Consider the following 13049-nt stretch of genomic DNA (forward strand, 5'->3'; position numbering starts at 1 on the left):
ATATATATATATATATATATATATATAAAGGAAAATTACTCAGCCATAAAAAAAGAATGAGATCTTGCCACCTGCAACAACATGGGCAGACCCAGAGAATATTATGCTTAAGTGAAATAAGTCAGAAAAAGACAAATACCATATAATTTCACTTACATATGGAATCTAAAAAAAAACAAAACAACAACAACAACAAGCAGAACTAGATCCGTAAATACAGAAAACTAACTGATGATTGCCAGAGCAGAGAGGGAAAGGCAAAATGGGTGAAACGGAGTAGAAGATACAAGCTTCCAGGTATGGAATAACTAAGTCACAGGGATGAAAGGCACAGCACAGGGAATATAGTCAACGGTACTATAATGGTGTTGTATGGTGTTAGATGGTAGCACTTGCCGTGAGCATGCCAGAACATATAGACTTGTTGAATCAGTATGTTGTACACCTGAAACTAATGTAATTATGTTAACTATACTTCAACCTAAAAAATAAAGATAAAAAAAATTTTAAACACTGTCTTCCTTTCTGCTGCTGCTGACCCAGCAAAGTTCAAAATTATTCAAACTTTTACATATTTTCTTAAAAGGAACTAGTCCAAATACACAAATGGTACCTTTCCCAAGTAAATTCACATATAGATTTACAGGCTGTTTAAGGTATATTAATCTCAGAGAACCTGATCAATTCAGATACCCTCACAAAAACAGACTTTCTGGACCTTCAAAATTGATAAGCAGAACTCTAGAAGATAGTGACCCCACCATGATGCCAGCCTACCAGTCTAAATAAAATCTCCAACTCTTTCCTGTCAACTGCCACATTGCTCCAATATAAGTTATAGAAAAAAGAAGGACAAGAGAAAAGAACAAACCTTTCCACCAATGATGAGACCAGCGGAAAAGTCATGATTCTTTCCTACTTTCCGGAGAACCTCAAAGGTCTGATAGGCTAGTTCTCTCGTAGGTGATATAATCAGAACGCCCAGCCCATCCGTTGACGTCCACTGGAGACGATATAAGGCTTCCAGCACCTCAAAAAAAGACAGCAAATTTGTGTTTAGTAAGTCCCTTCAGGAGGCAGCATTTTGATTCTGAACTGACCCTGCTCCTCCAAATCAAAGGCACCTTCCAAGCAGAAGACATATCAGTCACAAGTGTCATCCAATCAGAAAGAAATTCTTTGCTTTGTTTTTTCTTTTTCTTCCAGCCACCAGATCCCTCAAATCATAGAAGGAAGGGAACATAAACCTCACAGCAGGTCAGCTGCCACCACAGCCCTGCCAGCAGGAGACTGGCCATCAGTGAGAGGGACATGCAGCCCTCAAACTATTAAAACAGGTTTTGGAAAAATATCTGTCACCATTTTCTGAACAGAAACCACATTAAACTTTCATCTGTATAGTTATTGTAATTATACAGTGACTGAATTTTCTAGTTGTAGAGAAACACCGTTATGAAAAATTGGGATTTAAGGGGAAAATGGTTTTGCAATACTTGGAACAAAAACTCAAATGTGATTTTCCTAAGCCAATTATTTTGTAGGAATTAAATTATGAGACCAAGTGCTTAACTGAGATATAAGTAAATTCCTAAGAGGCTCTATTGTTTTACTGCTCAAAATGACAGCTATCAATGACCTGGAAAATTCTCAATGAATCACCCAATCTCCTTCAAGAGAGCATACTTCAGCTTTATCCTAAATGAGTAGAAAGTATAACATGCAACTGGCAGGTCTGCAAGCATGAGCACATAAACAGCCTCTCCAGCCTGCCCCAGTGGCCCTACAACAGTGCAGAACCATGCTCACCTGCCACCCTGGAAGACACACAACCTTCAGGAAGTAAAGGCTTGTCAAGGCACAGTAACTCACTCATTCAAAAAGTTATTGAGTGCCCGCCATGTGCCAGGCACTGTGTTAGGACGGAGGGAATACAGGGGACAACAGGACAGTTGGGGCCCCTGTCTGATAAAGTTCACATTCTAGCTGAAGAAATCCAACAGGAAACAACTCTCCAGATAATGATTTCTACCTAGGCACAGAATGTTTTAAAAGCATGTATCAGAGGGGCGCCTGGGTGGCTCAGTGGGTTGAGCCGCTGCCTTCGGCTCAGGTCATGATCCCAGGGTCCTGGGATCAAGTCCCGCATCGGGCTCTCTGCTCAGCAGGGAGCCTGCTTCCCTTCCTCTCTCTCTGCCTGCCTCTTTGCCTACTTGTGATCTCTGTCTGAAAAAAAAAAAAAAAAAAACTTAAAAAAAAAAAAAAAAAAAAAAAAAAAAGCATGTATCAGAGGACCTGACCCAATATAAAAAAACTTACTTACTGGAACAAGAAAAGCCAAAGTCTTGCCAGATCCTGTCTTGGCAGCTCCAAGAACATCTTTACCTTGCAAAGCCAAGCCGATGGTCTGTTTCTGTATCTCAGTTACCAAACGGTACTGGGCTTCTTGCAAACCTGCCAAGGTGGAGGGGAGGAGAGTGACACTTGAGAAAATCCCTGTAAAATAAGAGTATGGGCTAAACTGTGCCCCCTCAAATTACTACGTTGAAGCCCTGACACCCATACTCAGAAACAGGGCCTGTGAAGTGGTGATTTAGTTCAAATGAGCCCTGATCTGAAGTCACTGGTGTCCTTATAAGAAGGGGAAAGTTGGAAACAAAAAGAGACAACAGCAGTATGACTGCACAGTGGGACAACCACAAAAGACACAGCAAGAGAGTGGTCATCCATAAGCCAAGGAGAGATTCCTGGAACAGACCCTTCCAGGACGGCTCTCAGAGGAAACTCACCCTGTCAGCATCTCCATCTTTGGACTTGTAGCCTCCAGAACTGTGAGAAAATTCATTTCTGTCATTTAAGCAACTCTTACCTCCCAGTCTGAGATTTTGTTCTGGTGGTCCTAACATGCTAATATAAAAGATGTCACTTTTGTCTTGTTCATTTTAACTAACATAATAGATTTTATTTTAATTACTGAGAGGCCCAGCATCTTGTTTTTTCACTACTGTTCTTTAACTAGTCCAGAAAGAGGGGCGCATGGGTGGCACAGTGGGTTAGGCATCTGCCTCTGGCTCAGGTTATGACCCCAGGGCCCTGGGATCAAGCCCCATGTCGGTCTCCCTGCTCAGCGGACAACCTGCTTCTCTCTCTCCCTCTGCCTGCCTCTCTGCCTACTTATGTTCTCTATCTTTCTGTCAAATAAATACATAAAACTTAAAAAAATACTCCAGAAAGCATGTGCTATGGTGAGTGCTGTGAAGTGTATAAACCTGGCGATTCACAGACCTGTACCCCTGGGGATAAAAATACATTGTATGTTTATAAAAAATAAAAATAAATAAATAAATAAATAAAATACTCCAGAAAGCATGAGAATGAAAAATCAGTAAAACTTGAATGAATTAATATTGTTTCTTGGTGTTAAAGGTTCAAGATATCAAGATTATTTGCCAAAATAATATCTTTCATATTAAATGCTCTAAACTTTTTGCCATTTATAAAAAACATCGAGAAACCCAACATGTCCCAAAATCACCATACACCTACCTTTCAATGTTTTTTTGGACAAGGGGAAATCTGAAAATCTTGTAATTTCATTTACATTTATCTGAAAAAAGAAAAAGGAGACCGTGTCAGTTAAGACAAAAAAATGTACCACATAATTCATCTGTTTTACAACAAGGGCATTTTTGGTTCTACATTGTGCTGCCTGGCTAGTCCTTGGTACTACAGGATTGAATTCAACCATCACTTCTAATTAAAAACCATCATTCCTTCTAGAATGGAATATGCTGTAAGGAAGTTGTTGTGAATCAAAAATACAAGCTTGTGACAATTAAAATTGGTTAAAAAAAAAAAAAAAAGACACCATCTCATTCACTCAAAACACACACACCACCACCACCAACCTCCTTCACCTCTGAGAACACTGTAAATCACCACCCATCAATTTTAGGAAGAAACTCTACCTTCAGTCCATCCTTCAAAGAATATTAAGAAAAAAGGGGCAAAATGACTCTAAGCCACAGAGCACAATGACAATACTTCTATTTACACACTTCATAGAACAGACTGAAGTTAATTGGAGAAATGTATCTTGTTAGCACGAATCTTTTCAAGTTTTAACCATCAATCAGTGGCATGCCAAATCCAACCTGACAACTCTTCATTTGGGGGTACAGTGAAGGAGGGAGCATTAACAATAACCACAAGAAATGTCTCAGTCACACTCTGAAGCCACAATAAGTAACATTTTGCCCTTTAACTTTACATTATCTAAATGTTCATTACCGATGTTCTTCATTAGCATAAACCCAATTTTCTGAATTTCATTTCAGCTACTCAGGGGAATTACTTTATTACAGATGCTGAAAACAGGAACTCCTATTCAGATCTGGGAATATGCTGCCAAATTATTCATGATTCACGAAAGAGAAAAGTTGCATTTGTAAGGTTCATTTGTTTAAATTACACTCCAGGCAGTAAAGGGATGACAACTTTTATTTCATTTTACAGTCTACATATCATCTTTCCCAAGATCCTTAAGGTAGCCCAGATGGGGTTATCTCTGTCCTCACACGCTGAAAACACGAATATTAAAACATTGCCTTAATCCCTACAAATCATTCCAGAGAAGAGTGAAAAGGAATAATCAGCGTACTCACATTAGAAAGAGAAAAGTTCGTTAGACTATCCTGTCCCATCTGGGAACCTTAATTAGAAGATATATCTCCCAAATACAACAACAAAATTAGAGGCAGTCCACCCATGCACTTGTGATATGATCAGATGAAAAGCTGTTTTCACAAAGAAGAGAAGTCATACAGGAGGAGCTAGATGAGTGACACACTGGTCAGCCTCCATCAGAGACACAGCACAGGCAAAGTAGGAAATACTGCACATCTCTCTCTAGTCTTCTGACCTCCTAACGGAAAGTCTGGAAGAATGGAACTGTCCCAGCACTCTGTTGGCCATTACAACATAGAGCTATACAAGGTATTCTTAGAAAGAAGTCTAAGAAACAGAAGGAAATTTTTACTCCATTGATGAACTACAACAGGAATCAGCAAACCATGGCCCAATCCAATCTGCTGCCTGTTCTTGCAAACAGTTTTCCCGGAGCATAGCTACAACCTCTCATTTACATAGTGTCTATGTGGTTATGACAGAGAGCACGTGGCCGACAAAGCGTAATACTGACTATCTGGCCTGTTCCAGAAAAAGGATGCCAACCCTGTTCCAGAAGGACAATTCCAAGGAATATTTAGAACTCACAGAAGTCAGCTATGGTTCCTACAAACAAAATAACACTGTATCTCCCCTTCAGCCCTTTCACTCCTGGGGCGCCTGGGTGGCTCAGGGGGTTAAGCCTCTGCCTTCAGCTCAGGTCATGATCTCAGGGTCCTGGGATGGAGCCCCACATCAGGCTCAGCAGGGAGCCTGTTCCCCCCTCTCTCTCTGCCTGCATGTCAAATCTCCGTCAAATAAATAAATAAAATCTTAAAAATAAAAAAAAGTCACTCCTGTCTTCCAATGTTCACATGCCCTCTACAAATCTGTATCACTCTTCTAAAATCAGAGAACAGATGTTTCAGTGACAGGACTTGTTCAGGACTTCCCATCACTGGTGGGAAAGCTGGGGGGGTGGAGGGGAGAACAGGGTGAATACCACTGACCACCCCCCTGTACTTCTTCCAACTCTCTTCTCACAACTCTCGTTTCTCACAAAAGTGAATAATGCTTTCACATCCTCAAAGCTGGAGAAGAAAAACCAATGTCCTACAATGCTCCACCTCCTGCAGTCACGACAAGAAAAGCAATCTACTTCAAACCACACCAAATTCTGATTAAGGGGGGAAAACGTGGATTAGAGCGCAGGGTTCCCATATAGCACTAGCTGATTACTATCAAAGAAAGTCTAAATGAATCCAGGTGCAGAGATGGAGTCACTCAGCAACAGTGACAACAGTTGCTGAACTGAAACAAAGAGCTCAGCATTTCTCAGTAAGCTCCAATCCCCCACTCTCCATTGAAACCCCCAACACACACACTACGCGGTGGCCTTAGAAACAAAGCACCCAGATCTCCGGCTGCAAGGAAGCCCGTGGGCAGATGAGCAGTGGCTGATCCTCCAGAGGCACCACTGACAGCACCACGCTCCCCGGCTGCCCCGAGGGCTGCTCACTGTAGCAGTATGACGACAGACCCCAGTCTGCAGGACCAGAGACCAGAGACTCCCTTAAGGGCAAGTCTGGTTCCGGGATACCCCACCAGCAGAAGCCTGCTTTGACTGTGCTACAGCATGAGACTCTTCCTACTGGCTCCTCCTTCAGTCCTCCATCCTTTCCCTATTTCTGTTCCTTCTCATTCACTTCTGCAGACACCCCCCCCCCCAATAAATCTCCAATTCACTTCATCCCAACTTGGTATCTACCTCTCAGAAGACCTAAGACCTAGGCTACAACACAAGTCTCCGACCTGGCCACAGCCTTCACAGCCTTTACAGCTTGGCTGTGTCCTCTAACTGCTCCCAGACACTCCCCACTGCTTCCAGATAAAGCCTCCAAACACGGCCTCTGTATGAATCTCCCACAGGGGCTGAAACAAATGACCACTGACAGTGACTTAAACCAACATAAATTTATTACCTCACAACTCTGAAAGTCAGAAGTCCTAAATGGGTCCTCACTCAGTTAAAACTCTTCCTGGTGACTAGAGAAAATCCACTTCCTTGCTTTTTCCAGCCTCCACAGTCTGCCCACTTCCTTGGATTGGATCCCTCTTCCATCTTCAAAACCAGCCAGCAACAGTCTTCCCATCTTCCTCACCTCACAGCACCCCCACACATTCCAGGGCTCTTGGGTCATCACCCTGGGCCCACCTGGATAATCCAGATCCCCCTCTGTTAAGGTCAGCTGATCAGCAACTTCAATTACCCTTTGCCATGGGACTTATTCATAGGCTCAGGGTGAGGATGCAGACATCTTCTAACTCCTACAAACTGTTGACAATCCACCTCTGGCCCTCTTCTGCAACCTCATCTGAAGCCAGTTCAGGAACATATACCACACTCCATGGAGTATGTCCCTCTCAAAGAACACCACATATTTTCACATCTTTTTGTACATCCCTGCCTTGCTCCCTTCATATACAACGTTCTAGCCAATCTTTTCTATCTGGAGAACCCGTGATTCAAGAACAAGCTCTACTCACGCTACCACAAACTGTTGCACGCTTTGTTGCACAAAGGCATATGGGGGCTAAAATCCAGCTCACACTCAGGTCCACAAGCCAGGCCTGAGGCTGCAACCACAAGCAGAAAGGGCAGCATGGCCAGAGGAAACACGTCTTTCTCATTCACCCAGCCAGAAAGGGCAGGTACAGAATAACCCAACCTCCTTCCCGCTAATTACACCACCCTCAAATTCCGCAGCACTGTAAATATCTAGGATTCTAACATTTATCAAAATGTTTCAACCCCCCACCTCTGTAGGGACACAGACATATATTTTTTCCCATCTCTTTTGACCTAGACCTCAACAAGTACTTTGTCAAACTGTTCGAGATGTTTCTGAATCAAACTGTTCAGTGTTTCACCAGTAAGGCTACTGAACACCACCCCTGTATGATAAACATGCTGTAATAATAGTTTAATGCACAGACGCTATCATCTGAGGAACCCTGCAGTGAGGGTCCGCACCTTAGTTACCTAGACAATAACAAATCCGCTACGATCGTATTCTAGAATTACTAGCCCTGGCGTTTGATTTCACAGTGCATTTCTTTCTTGACAAAATCTTAAGAAAATATTTCTAAGATTAAAAATAAATAAATAAAACACAACAATACTGGAAAAGGTTCCTTCAGTTTAGTGAAAAGCTTAGAATTTAAACATTCATGAGGTGCAATACAGTAAAGTGTAGTGATCTGGCGCTCTGGCATCAGACCTAGACCACCTGAGTTGGAACTTTTTCACTACTAGCTGTTTAAGCTTGCAGAAATTATTTAATCTTGCTCTTCCTTAAAGCTTCTCACCTGGACAATGGAAACCGTCTCATAGTGTCATCTACTTTAAGGATATGGCAAGTCAACACGTAAAAAGCTTCATAAGTCTTAGTAATTATAATTCAAACAAAAGGCCAAAAAGAATAGACCTATTTTACCAACCAGAAGAAAGCCATCTGGAAAAGGTCCTCGTGCACCAAAGAACACCCGAACACTAAGCACCTACTCCAAGACAAGTACTGTGCTACCAATGACTGGGAAGCACAAAGGTGAGGGTATTAAAGGTTTCTGACCTGCAGGGATTCATGATCTAGCGGGAAAGTTAAGGAAAAGGCTAAACAAAGAAGCCAATCATCAAAGCCTAGTGATAATTCTGTAATAAAAGTGTATACAAAATGCTACAGACACACAGCAGCTTTAACCCCACCTGGGAAGGTCAGGAAGAGAAGTTTAAATCTTGAAGGACCGGGATGTGTTCCTAGAGTGGGAGAATGGGGGTGCTCACTGCAAGTGGTAGAAACATCAACTACCAGGACAAGAAGCATCAGGGAGCGAGACGACTGGGTGGCTCAGTCAGGTAAGCAGCGGACTTTAGCTCAGGTTATGATCTTAGGGTCCTGAGATCGAGCCTCGTGTTGGGCTCCTCACTTAGCCAGGAGCCTGCTTCTTCCTCCTCCTCTGCTAGTGCTCGCTCTCGCTCTCTCTCTCAAATAAATAAGTAAAATCTTGGAATAATCTTAAAAAGAAAAGAAAAAGCAGCAACATCAGGGAGCACAGCCACTTCATGAAACTACAAGTTGTTCTCGCGTGTATGCTTACGCATACCACTTGGTTTACACGTATTACCTCTTTGAGCCTTTCACTACTCTGGGTAGTTACTAACCTCTGCTGAACCAAACAAAGTGAGACTCAGGGATATTAAGGGGCTTGGCTACTCAAAACCCAAACTGGGTGAGATTTAAACCAAGTCTGCCTGACCACAAATAAATTACTTTTCCACCGGAGTAGGACATGTTGACACATGAAAGTATTTGACCATTTCCCTGAAAGTAACTGAGCCAAGGGAGGGTTTTAATCAGGAATAAGATGATTGGATTTTCATCTTAGAAAGAATCACTCTTCCAGCAATACAGAAGATAGATTAGGGGGGATAAGGCCTAAGGGCCAAATCCAGCCACCAGTTTTCCTAACTGAAATTTTGCTGGAACACAACTATACCATCTGTTTAAGTATTTCCATAGCAGTTTTTGTGTTACAACGGCAGAGCTGAGTAGTTCCACCCTCCTGAACTGCAAAGCTGAAATCATTTATTATCTGATCCTTTACAGAAAAAGCCTGCTAATCCCTATTACAAGCAATAGTTACTGTAGTAATCCATGCAAGAGATGATGGGGCCTGAACTAAGGCACGGGGTTGGGGGGATGGAGTAACATTTAAAAAATGTTAAGAGGCAGAGGACATCATCAGTGTGACTGACTGGATGTAAGAGTGCTGAGAAGGAAGTCTCTAGGATTGGATTACTCCCTAGGTTTCTAGCTCAGCAGTCTGCTTAGATAGTGGGGCTGGCATGTGGTGGGCCAAGTAACAGCCCCAAATATCTCTACATGCTTACCTCCAGCACTGTGCATATTATCTTAGATGACAAAAGTGATTTTTGTCCAGGTCATTATCAAAGATCTTGAGGTGGGAAATTATCCTCAATATTCTGGGTGGGCCCTAAATGCAATCAGAAGTATCCTTATTTTAAAAGGGCAGAAATAAATTTGACACAGAACCACAGGCAATGTGTCCACGGAGGCAGAGACGGGAGTGATGCAGCCACAAGCCAAGGGAATGCAACCACCAGAAGCCGGAAGTAGCAATAAATGGATTTTCCCTGAGAATGTCCAGATGGAATATGGCCTTGATGACATGCTGACTCCAGCCCAGGGAAATGGACTTCAGACTTCTGCCTTCCAGAACTATGAGAGAACAAATTTCTCTTCTTTTAAACCATGGAGTTTTTGGCAATTTTTTACAGTGGCAAGAGGGAACTAACACAAAGGACTGTGAATTTGGAAATCAAAGCTAATGAGCTCAGTTTTGGACTTGTGTATTTAAGGTATCCTGGCAGGTAAAGACATCCAGCGCAGTCAGAAAAAAAGAATATGAACTCATAAGGGCTGAGAGTAGAATACAAAAAAGGAGTCACCAGTCCACAGGAATAAGCATCGCAATTACACAAAAGAAAGAGAAGCTGAGACTATATTCCTTAAGCAACTCCAGCTAAAGAAGACTCTAAAATGCAATCTAATCGTACTTTACAATGGTTTTTTAAGAGGCTGTGCATACAGCAATAGAAATAACGTAACAGCTAATATATATATATATATATATATCAGGCATTGTACAGAATGCTTAACACGCTTCTTACTAACTCCTCCCAACAACTTATAAAATAGATATTATTATGATGCCTTTTAAAGACAAGAAAAGGGAAGCAGACAGAATAAATAACCTGCCCAAAGTCACTCATCTGATGATCAAAAGCCAGGATCAAATTATCATTTATCTTAACTCAAAAGCCCAAACAAAAATAAAGGTTATCTACCTAATCTTACTGTTGACCTAAGAGTCGTTTAAAGGAAAGCTATACCAGCATGACACTTGATGACTATAATTCCAGAAATGTCCCCTATATTAAATCCCTGATTATACTGCGCACTAGAAGGGGGCAATCACTGACAGGCTGAGTGAGGTGGGTGAAGGCAAACAGACGCGGTTGTGGGGGGCCGGGGAGAAGGGGTAGGGGCCCTGCCAAGGAGACTGAGGGCCGGGGGACAGGACCAGAGGTTAAAATGATAACTACAGGGCTACACATCTGAGAACACCCACCACAACGCGGGATGGCAGGTGGCAGAGGCGCACCAGGAGGCCAGCTTTCCTGTGCCAACTCTTGTTCGGGGACAGGACCCAAGGACAGAAAATGAGATAAGCACAGGAAGGCAGGCAGATGATGTCGAGTCTGCGGACCTGGCACGATGGTCAGAAGCGAAGGCTCTGGACTTGGAAAGACGCGGGTCTAGGCTTCAACTCCACGCGACCTACTAATAGGGGAGCTGAAAACACGTTCCTCATCTTCTCGGAGCCTCAGTGTTCTCGCCTGTAAAATGGGAATATGACCCATACCACAGCTCGAGTCCCAAGACTAATGGAAAGCACACGGTCAGCGGCTGAAGACACCGGTGTCGTTACCGCTACTGTCGTGAGTACTACTGCGAGTACTCCCTGCCCTTAAGCGCCGCGGCATTTCCATCACTTCGTCAAGAACAGGGTGGCGAGCCGGGATGGCCCAGAGGCCTTGTCCGCGGCGCCGGGCGGACCACCTGTGGGGCCTCGGCGAGACCCCCACCAGCACCTGTCACCCCAGCCCCGTCTCCAGCCCGCTGGACTGCCGGTCTGCACCCCCGCCCCGGCCCCCGTGACAGAGCTCCCATCGCCGCCGGGCCTCGGGGCCCCGCCGCTGGCCGGCTCCCCCGCCCCAGCGCCGGCCTCACCTTCTCGTAGTTCTGCATGAGGCGGCTGATAGCCTCGCGCTCCACCTGCCACTCGGGCTTCTTCAGCTTCTTCCTCAACTGCTTCTTTTGGCTCTGCTTATGGCTGTGTTTCTTCTTCCAACGGTTAAAACTCCGCACCGGGTCGGGCCGGCCTCCCGACCCCCGAGACTCGGCAGTTTTGCCCATCGCGGCAGCGGCGGAGACAGTCCAGACCGCCCCCAGACACGAGACACCTCAGGCCAGGCGGAGAGACGACTCTGAGGAGACACGGAACCAGCGTGGGGAGAGAGAAGCGACCGCGCGTGCGCGGAACCCGGAGCCCGCCCCCGAGCTTTTGAAACCGGGGCACGCGCCATTGACTGCAAGGGCAAAGTGGACGGTGATTGGTGACTTGGATTCCGCAGGGCGTAGTGGGCCAGCCGCGGGGAAAGGGAGGCGGAGCGATCTGAGGAAGAGGGCGGGCTAAGGGAGGGATTCCAAAGCACGCCGGCTCTTTAAATGGACGCATGCGCACAGGTTCCTGTTACTGTGGTGACGTCACATTACTTCATCGCTATGAATACACGGGTACCCTGGATTTGCCTTGGCAAAACGTGCGCTTAGGCACACGCACGCACGGACACACATGCACACACTCTCACTCACTCACACAGATGTGCACTCTCTGTGAATTGTAATTGTGATCCCCATTTTGCGTTTTTCAGCCCAGTAAACTGAAAAACTTGCCCAAAGCTCTAACAGCTATTTGATAACCTCCGATTTCAATCCGAGTCGGGATACCACCCTAGTAATAAAAAATGAATATTCTGTATTCTAATGTCCGTCTAGGTTTTCCCTTTTATCCGACCCCTCAGACTCTGCTGCAGTAGCAGGGGACTGAAGCAGAATCCAACTGAATTTGCATTAAGAGGCAGTTGGGAAGACAAAATGAAAACTAAAAATAAAGAATTGAAAGAAAAGTTATTTGCAAGTTGGTCATTTATATGACTTGATCTTCGGTGAATTTTTTTAATATTTTATTTATTTACTTAGAAAGAGAGAGAGAGTGAGAGAGAATGAGAGGGGAGAGGGTCGAAGGGATAAGCAGACTCCACGCTGAGCAGGGAGCCCATGGGGGACTGGATGCCAGGCCTCCAGGATCATGACCTGAGCCAAAGGCAGTCGCTTAACCAACTGAGCCACCCAGGTGCCCCTGGATTGTTTTTTGTTTTGTTTTGTTTTGTTTTTTGTTTTTTGACACTTTTACCTTGAGCAACCACTGGTATACACTGAATACGGTTGGAGGTAGAGCTGCAGCGGGGAAAACGGAGATTAGGTTCAAAGTTCACATGCACACTGTTCAGGCCCCGAAATTATTTTTTCAACATCACAGAGCCAGATGACTACCCCAAAAACATGCTCATTCCCTAAACAGAAGACGGTTGGGAAAGCAGGGGGGGCTGTGAACTGAGGAATCTCCATACCCCGGTCACTACATGTGGTAGTGGGTAAAGCTCAACAAGGGGAGGTTAT

The 13049-nt window shown here is 44.3% G+C and overlaps 1 protein-coding gene across 1 annotated transcript in view; it reads right to left on the reverse strand.

Moving 5' to 3' along the window:
• Positions 1–11814, reverse strand: part of LOC111153748 (DEAD-box helicase 10) — a 270832-nt gene extending 259018 nt beyond the window's left edge. The window contains exons 1-4 of the mRNA XM_022512954.1: positions 11538–11814; positions 3544–3604; positions 2321–2451; positions 872–1030 (exon numbers count right to left, since the gene is read on the reverse strand). Coding sequence (XP_022368662.1) covers positions 872–1030; positions 2321–2451; positions 3544–3604; positions 11538–11723 — 537 coding nt within the window. The 5' untranslated portion in view covers positions 11724–11814. The remainder of the gene's footprint in view (positions 1–871; positions 1031–2320; positions 2452–3543; positions 3605–11537) is intronic.
• Between the last annotated feature and the right edge of the window lie 1235 nt (positions 11815–13049).

Source organism: Enhydra lutris, unplaced genomic scaffold (assembly GCF_002288905.1).
Source record: "Enhydra lutris kenyoni isolate GAN:26980312 unplaced genomic scaffold, ASM228890v2 scaffoldscaffold34, whole genome shotgun sequence".
Classification (NCBI taxonomy): Eukaryota; Metazoa; Chordata; class Mammalia; order Carnivora; family Mustelidae; genus Enhydra; species Enhydra lutris.